Here is a 22,514-nt window from a genome sequence, read left to right as displayed (position 1 = left end):
CATTTTCATTACAAAAAATATAATCTAGATTTAACCAGGGAATATAATCTAGATTTAACAAGAGACCGATTACGTGTACAAGAGCAGAAAACTTGATACAGAAATGAGCAAGGGATAAAACAGAATTTAGCAAAGGTATGAGGAGATAGCTCACAGAGGGTGTAGTAAGAGCCAATAAAAACATACTAATAAGAAAAAAGAGAGAGAGGGACAGAGAGAGAAAGGAAGGGAAACGTCAGTGAAATTCAGTGTATATCTACTCAATGCCCCAAGTTAGAAACTCCCCGGTGTTGATCAGTTTTCAAGAGAACACAACCCTCGTGTACAGCCTGTGAGAGCGCAGAATAGTGGAAATTAGGAGTGCACGCACTCTGTGCCCCAGCACATGTGCTCCTGAACATCTATCGTGATTGCTCAAAGGCATTTACAGGGGAGCATGTCAGAGGGTATTTCTGTAGCATTGCTTTTACTGGGGAACTGGAAAGCCTGCTTGTCCATTCTTTGGAAGGGGGCAGGACCCGTGGGCTGGATGCAAACCCTGCAGCCCCAGCCAGGAGTTCGATGCACGCACAGCAGCATAAATGAACCCATAAAATGTGTTGAATGAATGAAGCAAAAAGCAGACGAACACTCCAGCAGAATAACCTTTCGGCATATTAAAAACAGAACAGCTGACACTATCCTGTAGGATGCTGTAACGGTGGATACATGCCATTATGCATCTGTCAGAATCCACAGAACCCACGACACAGACAGTGAACCCTAATGTATCCCGTGGGCTCTGGTTGTAGCCATATTGGCTCACCAACAGGAACAAATACACTATTCCAAGAGGTAAAAGAGGAAACAGTGTGAGGGAGAGAGGAAGTATGTGTTTTCCTGCAAACTTATATTTCTATAAAATCAAAAAGTAAAAATTTTTCTATGAAATTTAAAAGGATACAAATAATTCACAGCACATATATGCACAGAGAAGACAGTACGCATGTACAAGAGCACATGCAAATCAAAGAGCATACCTTTAGTATGGGAGAAGGGTTGTTGACACTGGAGGGAACAAGTGGTCGAAAGGGAACGTGAGCAAAATAAGAGAAGGACGTGATGAAAACCAATGCTTGTCAAGCGCAGCGACCCAGAAACGTCATTGACTCAAACCTCTGCACCTGACGTCCACCATAAAACAAAACAAAAATGTTTTTATGAATAACTTGAGCCTCGATGCCACCCACAGCTCCTGAAACCCTCGGCTCTGGGGCAGAACTCAGCCATAATTGCACCCCCTGATCTTACTGATGTGTTGTTCTGAAGGATCCTTCACAATAGGGGTCAACCTGGAGCCTAGAGGACACTGAACCAGCAGGACAGGGAGGGACTTTCCCGGAGTGAGGAAGGCTGGGCTGGTGAGCTGGAAATAAAGCCTTCTGACCATGCAACCTTACCCCCTCCCCAGACCAGGAACGGAGACACCCGTGTCAGCCCCCTTCTGTGCCTCAACCCCCATCACTCAGCACCCTCTCCCCCTGCTAAATAGCTGTCTGTGTGCTCTCCTCCTATCCATATGCATGGCTCCACCTCCCTCCCTGCACTGCTCACTGCCCCAGCCCCTCCTCTGCTCCCACTGCACTCTGGCTTCCAGAGAGAACTGTCTGAAACACACCCCAGGTGTGCAGTCATCAGGGCCAGGGTTCAAGCCCCAGCTTTGGTATGTGTGTCTGAGAAAGAATGTTCTAGCCCTGAGCCTCCTCTCCCCAACTGAAAAATGGGAGTAAGCAGACAACTATCTTCAGAAGGTCCAGAGGATTCATGGAAAGGGCTCCATGTTTACCTAACATGGGGGGTTATCCCTGATGCTGATATCTTCCCTGTCCTCTGAGCTGCTTTTCTGTCATCAGTCTGTACCAGATGGCACCAGTTGGTCCCATTATAAACTCATGGTCTCCCCACTGGGGCTCTCAGGATCTCTGGTGACCTGAAAACACAGCTCCATTAGGGTCTTGTCCAACCTCCACCCCCTCGCCTGGCCCCTGCCTCACTCTGTCTGCCTTCCCACCTGCCACTTGGTGGAGTGGCTGCAGTTCGCCGGGCTGGGCTCCCTCATCTCCTCCGGCAGGTGCAGGAGAGAGTTCATCTACTCTGGTCTCACAGAGATTGGCTCACCCACAGGTGCTGAGCTCATGTCACACACCTGCATCCAGGAGTGAATCCAGCTCAACCTCTCTGCCTCCCCTCAAGGATCACCTCCAGGTTAGCAAAGGCCACCTTCAGCCAACCCAGGATACAACGGCCAAGGCAAGATACACACCTGATGCAAGGTTTCTGAACTTCGGTACGTGTGGGATTTGGGACCATGATCATTCTCTGGGGTGGCGGCTGTCCTGTGCATTATATAACATTTAACAGGATCTCTGGTCTCAACCCATCAGATGTCAGTAGCATCCCCACCGATCATGAGTCATGACAATAAAAAAATGTCTTCAGACATGCCCACATGTCTCCCGTGGGGCAGAACTACCCTGGGCTAAGGACCACTGACCTAGAAGCTACAAAAGGCACTAGGCTAGGTAAATAACCCAGGACCCATAACAGGTACCTGAGAAGACTTTCAGCAGTTGTCCAAGGGTAAGAGCCTGTCTTACCACCCTTCTCTCAGGACCTGTCCCCATCCCTTGTCTGGACCTTGCTCCCAAAATGTGTCCCACTATTGCCACCTACCCTGTCCCTCCTGGTCTCCCTCTTCCAGGAAGCAGCCAGCAGGGCTCCTTATTCTGTCAGCAGCACACAAGGGCAGGTGTAGGGCCAGACTTCTGGGATCCTGGAACTGATTCTCTGTGCTTTATCCCTGCTGTAGCTTCCCAGCACGCTGCTCCCCAGGGCTCCCCAGGATGCCAACTGGGAAGGGCTGCCCTCAGGGTCTGGAGCGGCCAAGAGAATCATCAGAGGGCCTCTGGGGACTTGCAGCCTCTACTCCTCTATTTAGCCTCTATTTAGCAGTGTAAATGCCAAATCATAGGGAGTACCTATGTTCATCTTGAATAAATTCTGCCAAACGGTTTTCCAAAGTGATTATACCAACAGGTACGTCTTAAGCCCAAGAAACATGGTCAGATTCCTGTTTGTAGGGAGCCCCTCTGGCTGCTGTGAGGGAAGCAGGCTGCTGAGGGCCGGCGGGGTGGGCAGACACAGAAAGAGATGGGAAGAAGTACACGTGGGCATCCTGGACTCCCCAACACAACCAAGACTCCCTGCTGTCTCTGTCTGCCCTAAGCCCCAGTCCCTGCTGAGGACTAGGAGCTCCCAGTCTTGGGGGAAACAGGGCGGGAGTAGATGCCCTCAATCCCTTAGGGTCAGGGAAGAGTCAGAGGGGAGGAAGGAGCTGGTGCAGCCCACAGTGGGAATCCAGAGCTCTGCTCTGGGGTCAGGGCAGCTGGAGGGTGTCCCAAAATAAGGGTAATTTAGAGCTGGGTCTTGGGGACTAATTTCCTTTGGTCAATAGAAGTTTTCAGTGTCTCCTGGTCACACTGGATAGCCCCACCTCCCCCCACTGGTCAAGTTCTACCCTATCCCTGTTGTCCTGGTGATCCGAGCCAGAACATCTCCATTAGTACGTGCATCCTTGGGCTATAATAACACATTTGGTCTCTGTCCACTTCATGACACACAGCTCCTAAAGCCCTTGTCTCAGGAGTGATGATACTGGATTTTGCATGCTAAGGAGATGCGTGGTGGTTGGGGGCTCCTGGATAGTCTAGGAAGGAGGCTGCTCCCCTGAACGGCCAAGGTGAGATCAGAGAGCTGGGACTTCCAGGTGGGGAGAGGAGCTATGGATTGATATTCAATCTCCAAGGACCAATGATTTAATCAATCATGTCTGTGTAACAAAACCTCCACAAAAACCCCCAAAGCAATGGGAATCAGAGACCTTCCCATTTGTCAACACGTGGAGGTGCTAGGAGGGTGGTGTGTCCGGAGAGGGCATGGAAGGTCCTCGGTCCTTCCTCCACACCTTGCCTGATGCACCTGTTTCACTTGGCTGTTCCTGACTTGTGTCTTTTATAGTAAACTGGGAAGAGTAAGTGTTGCATTTTCCTGATTTCTGTGAGTCATTCCAGCAAAGTATCCCAAATGAAAGGGGGGAATTTAGAAACCCCAACTGTGAAGTCCCACCAGACAAAAGTGCAGGTACCCTGAACACTGAAAACTTGTCACTGGCATCTCCAGGTAGTTCGTGTCAGAAGTGAACTGAATTATGGGACTGCAGGTTGGTGTCTGGGAAGCTGAAGAATTGTTCATTGTTGTGGGAAGAACTCACCCATTCGGTCTTAAGTGTTAGGCGTAGAAACAGCTCACTTCCTGTGTCCCTCTGTCCAATCAGCAACACAGTCCATTCTGCCTCTGAAATCAACCTCCAGTCTGCCACTCGACCCAGTCCAGGATGCCCATGCGCACCTCTGCCCATGTCTTCCTGCGTCTGCCCACCCTGCTGGCCCTCAGCAGCCTGCTTCCCTCACAGTAGCCAGGGGGACTCCCTACAAACAGGAATCTGACCATGGTGCATGGGCTTAAAATGTACCTCTTGGTATAATTACTTTGGAAAGCCATTTGGCAGAATCTATTCAAGCTGAACATGGGTATCCCCTATGACTCGGCATTTACACTGCTAGCTTCAGACCCAACACAACATGTAAGTATTAATCCACGGAGGAACATGTAGTAGACGTCATAGGACCCCCAAGTGGAAACATCTGTGAATATATTTACATAATAGAATACCATACAGGTCTTTTCTGTATGTATTTTAAACGTATTTAGAGTACCCCCATTGTCCTTGGAACAAACTCCTTAAGTGGATGCCATGGTCTTGCATGATCTTGCCCTACCCACCTGTCTGCCTTCACAATCCAGAATCCCCCTAGCCACCTCCAACTCTCCAGGGTGCACTGGACAGCCATCGGCCCCAAATGCACCATGCCTCTGTCACCCTGAGCCTTTGCTCTTGCTGGAAGCCCGTCTTCCACCTGTTGTGTCATCTGAATCATACCTACTCTCCCTTCGGGTCTCAATGTAGCCACCACGTATCACCCAAGTCTCTAAATTGCAGGCTGGGCTTCTGACCCACACTTGACTTCATATATATATATATATATATATATATATATATATATATATATATAAATGAGGGCCTAGTGCCATGAACACATAGGGCACTCTTTTCTGCTCATCATCATGGGCTATGATCACCACCTGGCCACCCGCCATCCCATGTGCTACAATGTGCACATGAGTCCCTGTGGCTGTGCCCATCTTGTGTCTTGTTTCTGGACTGGTGGCCTCTGGAATAAGGAACTCAAGAACACCATAAGGAGGAACTTCCAAAGAAAATTCATTTCCCTAACCTCCTGACAACCAGTTTGGTGGTGAAGAAATATGACAGAAGGGCTGGGGATAAAACATCTGTCTCTATTGGACTGTTGTAAGGATTCATTATATGAAAATACACACATCCATAGCTGTTGGACGCATGCTGGGTATTTGTTTTTCCCCAATTTGTTTGCCTCCCTCTTGCATAGATTCTAGTGGTCATGATCTCTTGTTCTTGACCCTGTGTGATGAACTCCATCCCATCAGTTCTATCTAAGAGTGTGTTATCTTCTTATGGGCAGGTGGGGGACATCACATGGATGTGTCTGGGCACTGGTGCACATGGTTCTTCTTGACTAGACAAGGAAGGGAAGACTTTCCCCTCATCCATCAGGTGGTTAAACAAAAGTAGGAACAATAATAAGTGCCACCAACATTGGGCCTTGTCTTATCAAGCACTGTATCCAGTGTTTGATAGTATTGTTTTTTTTTAATTATAAGAAATGCACAAAAGAAAACAAATCATTTGTTTTCAAGATGATGGTTCCTATTTATTATTCCTCACTGCCTTGAAGTAATAGACCCTAATGGTGATTTTCTATGCTAAGCTGGTTCAGAAGGTGAAGGGGGGAGGGAGAGAGAGAGCGAGAGACAGAGAGACAGAGACAGACAGACTAGTGGGATCTGAACAGGAAGTTGGATAAAGTGCATACAGGGCAAAATCTGGGAAAGGCATAAAGAATGAGAAGGAGGTTGGTAACAGGCATTTTTCATAAGAGGAAGGGAAAGGGAAGGGAGAGTGAGAGAGGAAGAGAGGGGGAGAGGAATAGGGAGGAAAAGAGAGAGAAAGGGGAGGGGGAGCAGTGCTTAGATAAGAACATAAGGCATGTTAAAAGAGTTTTGCTTTCTGACAGGTTATGGAAAGTCTTTTCCCTTTTTCCCCACATTACTTTCCATAAACATCAATTTCTCATTCCTGAGTTTGGAAGAATCTATTTGGGGGATTTGTTGTAGGCACAGTGCTATCTCAAGATGCACAAAGAGAGGTCAAGGGTATGGGTACCCCCTTTATGCAGATGAGAACAGTTGGTGGAGGTCACACAACATGTGAAGGAAAGGGTCACATGGAGATTGAGGTCTGTCTGACTCCCATGCTGGGGATTGGGAAACCATAGGTCTGAGGATCCAGGAAGGGGGCTTTCTGTGGATCTAAACTACTACTCAAAGGTGAGGCCAGATGTTTGAGTTGGAGGCAGAAGATGTGATATAATGTTAAACCCACAGCTACCAGTCACCTCGTGAGCATACAAAACTCTCCTCGGTGGTCAATAAACAAGGACAACACAGGAGAGCAAATATTTGCTTGGTTATATCATAGAGAGGCTTATTTTGATGTGGACCCTCAGGCTCGGATCACCAGGATGACAGGGATAGGGTCGAACTTGACCATGAGGCGAGGTGGGGCAATCCAGTGTGTCCAGGAGACAGTGAGCACTTCTACTGACAAGGAGAAATCGCTCCCTATGACCCAGCTCTAAATTACCCTCATTGTGGGAAGCCCTCCAGCTGCCTTGACCCCAGGGCAGAGCCTTGGATTCCCACTGGATTCCCAGTGGATTTCCACTCTGGGCTGCTCCAGCTCCTGCCTTCCTCCTGTCCCTGCCCTGACCCTAAGGGATTGAGGGCATCTACTCCAGCCCTGTTTCCCCCAAGACTGGGAGCTCCTAGTCCTCAGTAGGGATTGGGGCTCTCTGGGCACCAGAGACAGCAGGGAGTCTTGGTTGTGTTGGGGAGTTGGAGGAAGGATAGAGGTTGCAGGTCCCCAGAGGCCCTCTGATGATCCTCTTGGCCTCTCCAGACCCTGAGGACAGCCTTCCAGATTGGTGTCCCAAGGAGGCCCTGGGGAGCAGCAGGATGGGAAGTTGCAGCAGGGATAAAGCACACAGCATCAGTTCCAGGAGCCCAGAGGTCTGGCCCCACACCTGCCCCTGTGTGCTGCTGACAGAATAACCCAAGAGAGCGTCTTCTGTCCTCCCCTGCTGGCTGCTTCCTGGAAGAGGCAGCCCAGCACGAGGGGACCAGGAGGGACAGGGTAGGTGGCAATATTTAGGCAGTTGTGGGGAGCAAGCCCCGGTTGGGGGTGGGAACAGGACTGGGGAGAAAGGTGGTAAGACAGGCTCTTAGCCTTGGGAGCTGATGGGACTTTTCTCGGGTTGCCCCTGCTGGGTCCTGGGTTCCTCACTCAGCCTAGTGACCTTTGCAGCTTCTAGGTCACTATTGTTGATTGGGACTGATTTTGTCCCCCTGAAATATTTGCACATGCCTGGAGGCCCTTTTGTTGTCACAGCTCATGGGGAGGGAGGGATGCTACCGGGATCTGGAGGGCTGAGGCCAGGGATGCTGCTAAACGTTGTACAATCTGGTAGTAGTGTGGGGCGTTTGTTCCACTGGTGAACCAATCAGGACACGTTATAGTAACTCCGCCCACATTTACACTAGGGCTCACTGTCTGTGTTGCAGCCTGTGGGTTTGGAGCAGTGGATGGTGGCATGTATACAGCGTTCCAGCATCCCACAGAATAGTGTCAGGTGCTCTGTTTTTAATGCGCCCAAATGCAATTATGCTGGAGAGTTGAGCTGCCTTTTGCCTCATTCACTCGGTGTCATTTTACGGCTTCATTTATGCTGCTGTGTGTGCATGGAACTCCTGGCTGGGGCTCCAGGGTTTGCATCCGGCCCGTGGGACCTGCCCCCTTCCCAGTTCCGGTTCCCAAGCAGGCTTGTCCATTCCCGCACTACAAGCGGGGCTTCATCCCACAGGCTCCGTCCAGGTAGGTGTGCGCCATGGAGATAGAGGTTCAGGTGCACGTGAAGGTTGCACTTCTCCATTCTCGGTTCTCACCCGCAGGCCGCGGGATTGCTCCCTCCCCGTATAGCTGTGGGCACTGGGCACTTCCTAATCTGGGGAAATGAATAGGTGTACAGGGAAATCTCAGGGTCGTTTTCCCCTTCCCTTTCCTTGTCTTAAACCATCTGTTCAAAACTGAGGGCTGATGGGGTGTGGGAGGGAGGGGATGGTGGGTGGTGGGTATTGAAGAGGGCATCTTTTGGGATGAGCATTGGGTGTTGTATGGTAACCAATTTGACAATAAATTTCATATATTAAAAAAATAAAAATAAAAATTTCTGCGAAAAAAAAAACATCTGTTCACGTGCCTGTGTAACCCCTTCTGTAAGTTCTCTGCTCATGTCCTGGACTCGTTTCTGTATGGAGTCTCTACTTCTTAATGTGAGTCGTTTCTTATTTACTCTAGACAGTATTCCCTGGTCAATTTTAGTCAATGCATCAGCTCCTTTCCCAAATTTCCATCTGCCTGTTCATGTATCCTGGATATCCTTTGTTGAACAAAATCCTTGGGGAAGTTTTTATGTCTATTTTTTTCCCAAGGAGTTAACATTTATGTACTAAGAATGGAATTTGGGGTACCTGAGTGCCTCAGTTGGGTCAGTGTCCAACTTCAGCTCAGGTCATGGTCTCACAGTTCGTGAGTTTGAGCCCTATATTGGGCTCCTGCTGTCAGCACAGAGACTGCTTCTGTCAGCCCAGAGCCCAACATGGGGCTCAAGCTCACAAACCGCGAGATCATGACCTGAGCCGCAGTCAGAAGCATAACCGACTGAGCCACCCAGGTGCCCCAGTCCATCCATGTTTTGTAAATGGCAAGATTTCAGTCGTTTTTATGGTTGAGCAATATTCCATTGTACATATGAACCACATCTTCTTTATCAAGCAACTGGACTGCTTCTATAATTTGGATACTGTAGGTAATGCTGCTATTAACATTGGGGTGCCTATTTCCATTTTAACTGGTATTTTAATGTTCTTTGGGTAAATACCTAGTAGTGAAAATGCTGGATATAGGGTAGATCTATTTTTAACTTTTTGAGGAATGTCCACACTGTTTTCCAGAGAGCTACCCAGTTTGCATTCCCAGCAAAGGGCAAGAGGGTTGCCTTTTCTCCACTTCACCTTAACATTTGTGTTTGAGATTTGGTTGAGAAGTCCTTCTTCACTCTTACATAGCAAAGTTATTCTCCTGAATCCTTCTCCTATTAATGTTATATTTCATTTTATGTGTGAAATCCATCTAGATTGCATGGGGCCTTAGGCAAGAATTCAGATTTACACTGCTTCCTAAAATGACCAGTTTTCCCACCACAAATCAGTAAACCATCCTTCCTTTTTTTCATTTGGTTTGTGCTCCCAGTTTTGAATCATGCAGGGATATTTTCTTAGGTATCCAATCTGGGCATCACACACATCACCTGTCTGCCCCAGGGTCTCACTTTAAAAAATGATGCTGTATCAATAGAAGAATGGATAGCTGTGGGGCACCTGGGTGGCTCAGTCGGTTAAGCATCTGACTTCGGCTCAGGTCATGATTTCATGGTTTGTGAGTTTGAGCCCTGCCCTGTGTGACAGCTCAGAACCTAGAGCCTGCTACAGACTCTGTGTCTTCCTCTCTCTCTCTGCCCCTCCCCTGCTTGCACTCTGTCTCTCAAAAATAAATAAACATAAAAAAAAGAAGAAGAATGGCTAGTTGGAAAAAATAAAATAAAAAAACAAATGATTCTGATTTGGTAGTGAGTCTCAACGCCATGAGGGACATCTCTCTGTCTCTCTTGTGTGCTTTGTTTTTTAGGAGACCTGTACAGTTTTTCACTGACTTTATTTTTCAGAAGTAGGCTTATGATAGTTCTTAAATTTAACTTCTCTAATTGTAAATGCAGCTGCACTGAGCATAATTTGGGGAGGAACTGACATAACTGCTATATTAGCTCATCCCATCTAAGAGTACACATGGATTTATAGCTTTCCATGTAGCCAGACCATCTTCCACATATCTATCCGTGGTTACAGTTTCTGTCCTTGGAAGTATTGCATGTGTTTGGTTAATTTCTAGATAGTAAAAAAAATTTTTTTTGATGTTTATTTTTGAGAGAGACAGAGTGTGAGTGAGGGAGGGGCAGAGAGAGAGGGAGACACAGAATCTGAAACAGGCTCCAGGCTCTGAGCTGCCAGCACAGAGCCCAACATGGGGCTTGAACTCACGAGCCGTGAGATCATGACCTGAGCTGAAGTCGGACGTTTAACCAACTGAGCCACCCGGGCGCCCCAGGAGAGAGAGTCCTAAGTCGGCTCCACGCTCAGCACAGAGCCCAACATGGGGCTCGAACCCACGAACTGTGAGATCATGACCTGAGCTGAAGTCGGACGCTCAACCGACTGAGCCACCCAGGCGCCCGGGTTGATTATTGCACTTTTGAATGGGTTAAGAATTCAATATTTTCAAAGAATCTCAGTTTAAATTACTAATATAGTAAGAATGGAGAGTTCTAACTCACTCAAGCAAAAGCTTTCAAGGGGACTCAATAGTTTTTTTTTAACATAAAGAAATACTGCAACCAAATGGGGGCACCTGGGTGGTTCAGTTGGCTAAGGGTCTGACTTTGGCTCAGGTCGCGATCTCATGGTTTGGTTCCTGAGTTCAAGCCTCACATCTGGCTCTATGCTGTCAGCACAGAGCCCACTGTGGATCCTCTGTCTCCCTCTCTCTCTCTGCCCCTTCCCCCTGGGCACACTCTCTCTTTCAAAAATAAATGAAACTTAAAAAAAGAAAAGAAATACTGCAACCAACATGTTTGACAACTGTCTCCTTATAGTTTGTGTCACTATTGGGAATGTTACCTTGCTTTTTCCTTGAATTCTGTCTTTCACATGATTACTATGAGTGCAATTCTATGGGAGATGCTATGAGTTTGGGAAGTTGATCTGTCTTCCACAGCATGTGTTCTGTCTTTGCTCAAAGATTTTCTGCCTTCATTCTTGCACCTTTCTAGGTAGATGATCACGTCTCTTTGCTTCCAATCCTGGTATTCCTTCTTTCTTTAACAATCCTCAAGCACCTCTCCTGGCTTTCAGTCTCCTGCTAATGAACAGCCGAGACAGTGAGTAACCTTGGCTTGTTTCTGATTCTAAAATAGTCTATTTAGGGGTGCCCGGGTGGCTCAGTTAGTTAAGCGTCCAACTTCAGCTTAGGTCATGATCTCACAGTTCTGTGAGTTCCAGCCCTGTGTCAGGCTCTGTGCTGACAGCTCAGAGCCTGGAGCCTGCTTCGGATTCTGTGTCTCCATCTCTCTCTCTCTCTCTGCCCCTTCCCTGCTCGCACTCTGTCTCTCTCTATCTTTCAAAAAATGAATAAACGTTAAAAAATTTTATAAAATAATGCATCTATCTGTCTCCCACTTCTTGTACTATTTCCTAGTTTGTAGCATGTATTCTTAGTTAACTAAGAAAGTCTCAGTTGATTTGATGTTGACAAAACTGTAAAAAAATCTTCAAGATATATGAACATATCATCATTATGCTGTGTATTAAAATAATATAATGTATGTCAGTTATAAATCAATTTTAAAAACCATATAGGAATTGAACTTTAGCAATCCAGAATAGCTTTCTAGATTGATATAATTATATGACATTTCCTTTTTAACTTATTCATGCGACTAACTATATGATAGGTTTATTCTGAATCATCCTTGTCATTCATGGGATAAATTACGCACCTTCATTCCCTTTCTGATCTCACCAGATGCAGTACCCCTGCCTGGTCGAAACTATAGCATGGTGACTGAGTTCATCCTCGTGGGATTCTCTAACTTCCCAAGACATCTCCTGCCCGCTTTCTTCCTGCTGTACCTGCTCATGTACCTGTTCACGCTGCTGGGGAACCTGCTCATCATGACCACAGTCTGGAGCGAGCGCAGCCTGCACACGCCCATGTACCTCTTCCTGTGCGCCCTGTCCACCTCCGAGATTCTGTTCACCGTTGCCATCACCCCTCGCATGCTGGTTGACATGCTCTTCACCCACCGCACCATCACCTGGACGGCCTGTGCCAGCCAGATGTTCTTCTCCTTCACGTTTGGCTTCACCCACTCCTTCCTGCTCATGATCATGGGCTACGACCGCTACGTGGCCATCTGCCACCCCCTGCGCTACAATGTGCTCATGAGCCCCCGCGGCTGTGCCCGCCTCGTGTCCTGGTCCTGGGCTGGTGGCTCGATCATGGGGATGATGGTGACCCTGATAGTTTTTCACCTCACCTTCTGTGGGTCTAATGTGATCCACCATTTTGCTTGTCACGTGCTTTCCCTTCTAAAGTTGGCCTGTGGGAAGGAGACATCCTCCGTCACCTTGGGTGTGATCCTGGTGTGTGTCTCAGCTCTGATGGGCTGTTTATTCCTCATCGTCCTTTCCTATGTCTTCATCGTGGCCACCATATTGCGGATCCCCTCTGCTGAGGGCAGGCACAAGACCTTCTCCACGTGTGTGTCCCACCTCACGGTGGTCATTGTGCACTACGGCTTTGCCTCCATTATCTACCTCAAGCCCAAGGGCCCCCATTCTATGGACAGTAACACCCTGATGGCCACCACCTATATAGTCTTCACCCCCTTTCTCAGTCCGATCATTTTCAGCCTCAGAAATAAGGAGCTCAAGAATGCCATAAAGAAAAGCTTCCAGAGAAAATTCAGTCCCTTAAGCTCCTGACACTGGAGGAGACATGATGGTGAGGAAATATGACAGAAGGGCTGAAAATAATAACATTGTCTCCATAGGACTATTGTAGGGATTCAATATATGTAAATACTGAAAAGATATTGTTGGATGCACCCATAGGTGTTAGATACCTGCTAGGTATTTGTTTTTCCCCAATTTGTGTGCTCCCCTCTTGCATAGGCTCTAGGGATCATGATCTCTTGTTTAAGACCCCATGTGATCAACTCTATCCCATTACTTCTGTCTAAGAATGTGTTATCTACCTATGGGCCAGTGGGGGGCATCACATGGATGTATCTGGGCACTGATGCCAATGGTTCTTGAATGGACAAGCAAAGGAGGATTTTCCCGTCTTCCTCTATAAGGATAAACAACAATAAGCATAATAATAAATGCCACCATCATCAGGACTTTTCCTATCAGGGTCTGTGCCCAGTGTTGTATAAGCATATATTTTAATTACGCCAAGTACACAAAAGAAAATACATTATTTCCGTCCAAGAAGATGACTGAATGTGTGTAGTTCCTTCTGTGTTTTGAGGGGATAGACTTGAAGGAGATTTTCTGTTGAGCTGAGTTGAGTGAAGGATGTCAGAAGGCAAAGTGGAGAAAGAGAGAGACAGAAAAAGGAGAGAGGGTTCAGTGCTTGAGTAACGACATATACAATGTTTAAAGGGTGTGGCTGTCTGACATCTTAAGGAGATCCTTTTACCTTTTCCCCCATATGCTTTCAGTAAAACATCAATTTGTCACTACTATGTTTGCTTGCAGCTATCTGGAGGATGTGTTGGATGGCACAGTGCTATCTCAAGATGGCACAAAGAAAGGTCAAGGGTGTGGGTACCTCCTTTATGCTGATGACAAATGTTGGTGGGGGTCACACAACATGTGAGTGAAGGGGTCACATGCAACTTTAGGTGTGTCTGACTCCCATGCTGGGGTTGGGAAACCATGTCTGAAGCTCCAGGAGGGGGCCTTCCATTGGTGTAAATTCTTACTTAAACTGTGGTCAGATATTTGAGCTGCAGTCAGAAGATGTTTTACAACACTAATCTAAGGATGGCTGCCACATATGAGTACCTGTCACTTGCTAAATGCTGTGGGAAGGGTTTCCTATGCATTCACTCTTCTAAGTCTCAAAATAAATTATCCTTTCTCCACATTTAGATATGACCCACATATATCACTAATAACATTTTTGAAATGCAGAAAATGCAAATCTGTCCCAGACCACAGCACCATGGAGGCAGGGAGCAGGAATCGATTACAGTGTGCATGTGTGTGCAGTTGGTGATCAGGAACCCGCCTCTCTCAGGTGTCTACAGAGAGAAGTGAGGTCATGACTAGGAGGAGAAGGCTGTCATTAGAAGGAAAAGACCCCTTTCAGGGAAGGAGGGCAGGTGCAGCCCTAGGCACACACCCCTTTCACACAGCCAGAGGGAAACACAGACTCCAGAGGAGTTTATGAGGCACTTTGTCTCATGAACACTGACAACGAGAGCTTGGCAAAACCGGCTGTGGCAGTTTTGGGGTTCCATTCATTATTTTGCTCATTATCGTTGTTACTGATGGATGCCCCCACCGTTCCTAAGATGTGCTTCTCCAGAGCCTGTGGCTGCGTTCCCTGACCCAGCAAGAGGGAGTGTGCAGATGAGATGCAGTTAAGATCTGAGACAGGGGGATTACCCTCATCACCCAGATGGGCTGCTATAATTGCAAGTGTCCTTATACAAGGGGGCAGGAGGGACCAGAGACAGGGAGCAGTAGGGGATGTAACACCGGAAGGAGGAATTGGAGTAGCTGAGGCAGGAACCACGATCCAGGGGATGCGTGGTGCCCTCGAAGCTGGGAAAGCAGGAGACACATCCCTCCCCGGATCCCCCGAAGGATGCAGCCCTGCTCACACCTGGACTCACACCTGGTGACCCTGATTCGATTCTGGCCTCCAGCATAGAAGAGGACAGAAGTGTGTGGAGTCAGGGCACAAGATTTATATGCTTTGTTACAGCAGCCCCAGGAACTGACTCGTGAAATGGCATCCTGACGTTAAATGTTATTGGGTTTCACTTTACAATTAGTTTCAAGCCAGATTCTTAGGCCATTCTTCTTTGTGGAGAAGACCTGGGGCGTTGAGATGGCTCTCGAGAAGTGCTGAGTGTCCTTGGAATTCGGTCAACAAAGGTGAAGGAGTCCCGGTAGCCCAGCTGCAGGGTTTGCTCATTGGGGTGTGTTTTGAGGACTCACCTGACCGTGTAGCTGCAGGGGCCCCAGCACAGGGGCTGGGGTGCGGTGTGCCCTCAACCAACACTATTGGAGCAGGAGGTGGAGGACAGCAGGAACGGTCTCCGTGCTCGACGTGGACCGTGTGACTCAGGAGGGATGCTCACCCTCCTGTGTGATGGGGCCCCTGAGTTAGAGTAAAGACACAGCATCACGCACATCCTCAGAGAGACGCTGAGTTGCAGGGGCTGAACTGGCGGAAATGCTTACCCACAGGACAAACCACCAGGGATCCTGAGGTCTGGGTCTCATCTCTTTAGATGGAAAAGGGAAATTTTTACAAGGCCTCTTTTTCTTTTAAGGTTTTTGTGTTAGTCAGGGTTCCTCAGAAAAGCAGAACCACTAGAATGAATGTGTATATACCCGTGTGAACATATATACGTAAGTGTATATAACATATATGTAATAATGTTACAGTATGTTTAAATTCATCTTTTTACTGCTTTTTGCTATTTTCTTTTCTGTGACTAATCTCAAAGCACAAATAACATTTTTTCCTTGGTACTCTAACAAGTAGTCTTGTGGCTGAAGACTAAGTGGTTCCAACTACTAAGCTAATGAAATGCAACATGTATAATTTAGTTTACAAAGTATAATACTTTGAATTTTTATACTAATTTTTAAAGAATACAAACTAAGGTCTTTTTATTTAAATTTTTAAAAATATTTTTATTTATTTTTGAAGGAGAGAGAGAGACAGAGCATGAGCAGGGGAGGAACCGAGAGAGAGGGAGACACAGAATTTGAAGCAGGCTCCAGGCTCTAAGCTGTCAGCACAGAGCCTGATGCGGGGCTCGAACTCACTAACTGTGAGATCATGACCTGAGCTGAAGTCGGATGCTTAACCAACTGAGCCACCCAGGCGCCCCCAAACTAAGGTCCTTAAAATACACACCCAGAAGAGAAAAGTGGCTATGCAAACCAGTACCAAAATAAAAAGTAGATTATTTTCTACAACAGCCCATGGACTTACCCCTGCTCTCAGCCTTGGGGACAGAAGCCAGAACTGGAGATGGCAGGGGGATCTGCATGTGGCCATAGCAAGTGAGAATGATCACAACGACCCCAGCGACATGCTCCCCACCTGCTCCTTGTGTGACCCTCCATCCACTCGTCAGTTCCTTAACCTGTGCCACAAAGCACTTCAAAATTCAGGTGAGAGGCGCCTGGTGGCTCAGTCAATTAAGCATCACGTCTCAATGTAGAGACTAACCAAAAAAGGGAGCCCACTTGCACTGTCGGTGGCAATGCAAACTGGTGCAACCACTCTGGAGAATAGTATGGATGCTCCTCCAAAATTGAAAAATACAACTACCCTACAACCCAGCAACTGCCCTATTACCCAAAGGACACAGAAATACAAATTTGAAGGGGTACGTGCACCCCAATGTTTATAGCAGCAGTATTAACAATAGTCAAATGATGGAGAGAGCCCCAATGTCCATCAACTGATGAATGAATAAAGATGTGGAATATTGCTCATACACAATGGAATATTACTCAGCCATCCAAAAGAATGAAATCTTGCCATTTGCAACAATGTTGATAGAGCTAGAGTGTATTATGCTAAGTGAAATAAGTCAATGAGAGAAAGACAAATATCGTATGATTTCACTCATATGTGGAATTTAGAAAACAAAACAGGGGTGCCTGGGTGGCTTAGTCAGTTGGTCATCCGACTTCAGATCAGGTCATGATCTCACACTTTATGAGTTTGAGCCCTGGATCAGGCTCCGTCCTGACAGTGCAGAGCCTGGAGCCTGCTTTGGATTCCGTGTCTTCCTCTCTCTCTCTGCCCCTCCCCCACTCACGCTCTGTCTCTCTCTGTCTAAAAAATAAATAAAGATTAAAAAATTTTTTTAAAGAAACAAAACAGATGAACACATAGGAAGGGAGGGAAGAGAAGGGGGAGAAACAAACCATAAGAGACTGTTAATGATAGAGAACAGACTGAAGGTTGATGGAAGGAGGTGGGTGGGAGATGGATAGACGGGTGATGGGCACTAGCAGGGCACTTGTGATAAGCACTGGATGTTGTATGCAAGTGATGAATCACTGAGTTCTACTCCTGAAACCAATATCACACTGCATATTAATAACTAAAAATTAAATTTAAAAAAAAGAAAAGCTTCCAGAGAAAATTCAGTCCCTTAAGCTACTGTTGGCCAGTTTAGTGATGAAGGAATATGCTAGAAGGCCTGAGGACAATAACATCTATCTCCACAGGAATGTTGTAGAGTTTCAGTCTATGAAAATACACATATCCGTAGATGTTGGATGCATGCTGGGTATTTGTTTTTCCCCAATTTTTTACACCCCTCTTGCATGGGATCTAGTGGCCATGATCTCTTGTTCTTGACCCCATGTGATGAACTCCTTCCCATTACTCTGTCTAAGGATGTGTTGTCTCTCTATGGACCAGTGGGGAGCATCACATGGATGTGTCTGGACAATAACGCACAAGGTCTTCTTGAATGTTCATGCAAGGGAAGATTTTCCTCTCCTCCAACATAAGGATAAAGAAAGTTAAGCAGAGTAATAATATCTGACCCCAGAATTGACCCTTTTCATATCAAGCTATTCATCCAGTGGTTTATAGTATTGTCTTTTAGAGTATGACAAATGCACAAAAAAATTAAACTATTAGTCTCTAAGAAGATGATTTATTGTTTACAATTCCTCACTACCTTGGAAGGGATAGACCTTAAGGGAGGATTTCTGCATAACATAGGGCTCAGGGATGCCTGAGTGGCTCAGTTGGTTAGGCGTCCGACTTCAGTTCAGGTCATGGTCTCACTGCTTGTGAGTTCGAACTCCGTGTCGGGCTCTGTGCTGACAGCTCAGAGCCTAGATCCTGCTTCAGATTCTGTCTCCATCACTCTGCCCCTTCCCTGGTCATTCTCTCTCTCTCTCTCTCTCTCTCTCTCTCTCTCAAATATGAAAATAAAACTTAAAAAGAATTTTAAAAAATAGGGTTCAGAGGGTGAAGCAGAGAGGGGAAGGGAGAGACACCGGAAGAGAGAGAGAGAGAAAGATAAGTAGTGGGATAGGAGTCCTGAAAATGATCTGAATAAGAAGTTGGATAAAAGTGCATATGGGGCAAAATCTGGAAAAGGCATGAAAATGAGAAGGAAGTTGGTAACAGCACAATTTTCACATGAGGAAGGGAAAGGGAAGGGAGAGCGAGAGAGAAGGAGAAGGGGAGAGGAATAGGGAGGAAAAGAGAGAGAGAAAGGGGAGGGGGATCAGTGCTTGGATAAGAACATAAAGCATGTTAAAAGGGTGTTGCTTTGCACTCTCAACAATAGCTAAATTATGGAAAGAGCCTAAATGTCCATCAACTGATGAATGGATAAAGAAATTGTAGTTTATATACACAATGGAATACTACGTGGCAATGAGAAAGAATGAAATATGGCATTTTGTAGCAACATAGATGGAACTGGAGAGTGTTATGCTACGTGAAATAAGTCATACAGAGAAGGACAGATTCCATATGTTTTCACTCTTATGTGGATCCTGAGAAACTTAACAGAAGACCATGGGGGAGAAGGGAAAAAAAAGTTAGAGAGGGAGGGAGCCAAATCATAAGAGACTCTAAAAAACTGAGAATGAACTGAGGGTCGATGGGAAGGTGGGAGGGAGAGGAGGGTGGGTGAGGGGCATTGAGGAGGGCACCTGTTGGGATGAGCACTGGGTGTTGTATGGAAACCAATTTGACAATAAATTTCATTAAAAAAAGAACATAATCACAGATATGTCTTTATATAACAGGTTAGTTTGCATATGTACATTTCTGTGCTGTTAGCTGAAAAGCCACCAAATAAATGATAACCCACTAGCAAAAAAAAAAAAAAAAGGTGTTGCTTTCTGACAGGTTATGGAAAGTCTTTTCCCTTTTTCCCCACATTACTTTCCATAAACATCAATTTCTCATTCCTGAGTTTGGAAGAAATCTATTTGGGGGATTTGTTGTAGGCACAGTGCTATCTCAAGATGCACAAAGAGAGGTCAAGGGTATGGGTACCACCCTTTATGCAGATGAGAACAGTTGGTGGAGGTCACACAACATGTGAAGGAAAGGGTCACATGGAGATTGAGGTCTGTCTGACTCCCATGCTGGGGATTGGGAAACCATAGGTCTGAGGATCCAGGAAGGGGGCTTTCTGTGGATCTAAACTACTACTCAAAGGTGAGGCCAGATGTTTGAGTTGGAGGCAGAAGATGTGATATAATGTTAAACCCACAGCTACCAGTCACCTCGTGAGCATACAAGACTCTCCTCGGTGGTCAATAAACAAGGACAACACAGGAGACCAAATATTTGCTTGGTTATATCATAGAGAGGCTTATTTTGATGTGGACCCTCAGGCTCGGATCACCAGGATGACAGGGATAGGGTCGAACTTGACCATGAGGCGAGGTGGGGCAATCCAGTGTGTCCAGGAGACAGTGAGCACTTCTACTGACAAGGAGAAATCGCTCCCTATGACCCAGCTCTAAATTACCCTCATTGTGGGAAGCCCTCCAGCTGCCTTGACCCCAGGGCAGAGCCCTGGATTCCCACTCTGGGCTGCTCCAGCTCCTTCCTCCCCTCTGACTGCCCTGACCCTAAGGGGTTGAAGGCATTTACTCCAGTCCTGTCTCCCCCAAGACTGGGAGCTCCTAGTCCTCAGCAGGGACTGGGACTCTCTGGGCAGACAGAGACAGCAGGGAGTTGTGTTGGAGAGTTGGAGGAAGGAGTAGAGGCTGCAGGTCCCAGAGGCCCTCTGATGATCCTTCTGACCTCTCCAGACCCTGAGGACAGCCTTCCAGATTGGTGTTCCAGGGATGCTCTAGGGAGCAGCGTGCTGGGAAGCTGCAGCAGGGATAAAGCACACAGCATCAGTTCCAGGAGCCCAGAGGTCTGGCCCCACACCTGCCCCTGTGTGCTGCTGATAGAATAACACAGGAGAGCGTCTTCTTCCCTGCCCTGCTGGCTACTTCCTGGAAGAGGCAGCCCAGCACAAGGGGGTCCAGGAGGGACAGGGTAGGTGGCAATATTCAAACAGTTGTCGGGAGCAAGACCCAGACAGGGTATGGGAGCAGGGCCTGGTAGACGGGTCATAAGACAGGCTCTTACCCTTGCCTGTGGTCTTCTCAGGTGCTGTTATGGGTCCTGGGTTCTTACCCAGCCCAGGGCCCTAGAAGCTTCTAGGCCAGTGGTCCTCAGCCCAGGGTAGTTGGGCGCCACAGGAGACATGTGGGCATGTCTGGAGACATTTTTGATTGTTGTGACTCATGATTGGTGGGGATGCTACTGACATCTGATGGGTTGAGACCAGAGATCCTGTTAAACATTATATAATGCACAGGACAGCCACCACCCCAGAGAATGATCTGACACCAAATCCCACACGTACTGAGGTTCAGAAACCTTGCGTCAGATATGTATCTTGCCTTGGCCGTTGTGTCCTGAGTTGCCTGAAGGTGGCCTTTGCTAACCTGGAGGTGATCCTTGAGGGGAGGCAGAGAGGTTGAGCTGGATTCACTCCTGGTTCAGGTGTGTGACATGAGCTCAGCACCTGTGGGTGAGCCAACCTCTGTGAGACCAAAGTAGACAAACTCTCTCCTGCACCTGTCGGAGGAGATGGGGGAGCCCAGCCCGGCGAACTGCAGCCACTCCAAGCGGCAGGTGGGAAGGCAGACTGTAGGGTGAGGCAGTGGCCAGGCGAGGAGGCAGAGGTTGGACCAGCCACTTGTCAAACTGTGTTGCCAATTTACCAGAGGTCCTAAAGACCCCATTGAGGTCAGAAACTATGAGTTTGGAATGGGGCCAACTGGTGCATCTTGTACAGACTGATGACAGGAAAGCAGTTTGGAGAACAGAGAAGACATCAGCGTCAGGGATAACCACCCATATTAGGTAAATATAGAGCCCTTTCAGTGAATCTTCATGGTTCTTCTAAAGATAGTTCTCTGCTTACTCCCATATTTCAGCTGGGGAGAGGAGGCTCCGAACTGGAAAGTTCTTTCTCAGATACACACAGCAAAAACTGGGGCTTGAACCCTGGCTCTGATGTCTGCACACCTTGGGTATATTTCAGACAATTGTCTCTGGAAGTCAGAGTGGAGTGGGAACAGAGGAATAGCCCAGAGCAGTGAGGGGTATAGGTGGAGGATACATTAGGGTTCACTGTCTGTGTTGCACGTTCTGATGTATAATGGCATGTATCCACCATTACAGCATCCTACAGAATAGTGTCAGCTGCTCTATTTTTAATATGCCGAAAGGTTATTATGCTGGAGTGTTCGTCTGCTTTTTGCTTCATTCATTCAACACATTTTACGGGTTCATTTATGCTGCTGTGTGTGCATCGAACTCCTGGCTGGGGCTGCAGGGTTTGCATCCAGCCCACGGGTCCTGCCCCCTTCCAAAGAATGGACAAGCAGGCTTTCCAGTTCCCCAGTAAAAGCAATGCTACAGAAACACCCTCTGACATGCTCCCCTGTAAATGCCTTTGAGCAATCGCGATAGATGTTCAGGAGCACATGTGCTGGGGCACAGAGTGCGTGCACTCCTAATTTCCACTATTCTGCGCTCTCACAGGCTGTACACGAGGGTTGCGTTCTCTTGAAAACTGATCAACACCGGGGAGTTTCTAACTTGGGGCATTGAGTAGATATACACTGAATTTCACTGACGTTTCCCTTCCTTTGTCTCTCTGTCCCTCTCTCTCTTTTTTCTTATTAGTATGTTTTTATTGGCTCTTACTACACCCTCTGTGAGCTATCTCCTCATACCTTTGCTAAATTCTGTTTTATCCCTTGCTCATTTCTGTATCAAGTTTTCTGCTCTTGTACACGTAATCGGTCTCTTGTTAAATCTAGATTATATTCCCTGGTCCTTTTTTGTACAATGAAAATGATTTTTCTCACCTTTCCATCTCCCATTGACTGGATCCAGGATATTTTGTTGAATAGAAACCCATCGTGCTGATGTTTTCACGTCTTTCAAAACCACCTCATGTTTGTGCTTCTGAAGTTTGTTTAAGAAGTCCTTCTCCACTCTTACATCAACAGAAGTATTTTCTGACACCTTCTCCTATTACCTGCAGGGCATTGTGTTTCATATTTAAGTCTTGAATCCACCTGGATTCCACCCGTGTGTAAGGCCTTAGGCAGAAATTCAGATTTGCTTTGCTTCATAAAAGGGCCAGTTTTCCCACCACGGACTCCTAAACCATCCATCTTTTCTCTTGGATTTGTGCTCC

The 22,514-nt window shown here is 47.0% G+C and overlaps 1 protein-coding gene across 1 annotated transcript; it reads left to right on the top strand.

The window, feature by feature from the left end:
* Positions 1–12,018: 12,018 nt before the first annotated feature.
* LOC124524681 (olfactory receptor 10H3-like) lies at positions 12,019–12,972 on the top strand. Its single transcript, XM_047097063.1, has one exon. The coding sequence runs from the start codon at positions 12,043–12,045 to the stop codon at positions 12,970–12,972; it is 930 nt and encodes a 309-aa protein (XP_046953019.1). The 5' UTR covers positions 12,019–12,042.
* Positions 12,973–22,514: the final 9,542 nt, after the last annotated feature.

This window comes from Lynx rufus, unplaced genomic scaffold (assembly GCF_022079265.1).
Source record: "Lynx rufus isolate CCGP_SWC_20201006 ecotype Redwood Valley unplaced genomic scaffold, mLynRuf1.p SCAF_4, whole genome shotgun sequence".
Classification (NCBI taxonomy): domain Eukaryota; kingdom Metazoa; phylum Chordata; class Mammalia; order Carnivora; family Felidae; genus Lynx; species Lynx rufus.
This window is presented reverse-complemented; position numbering and strand designations above follow the sequence as displayed.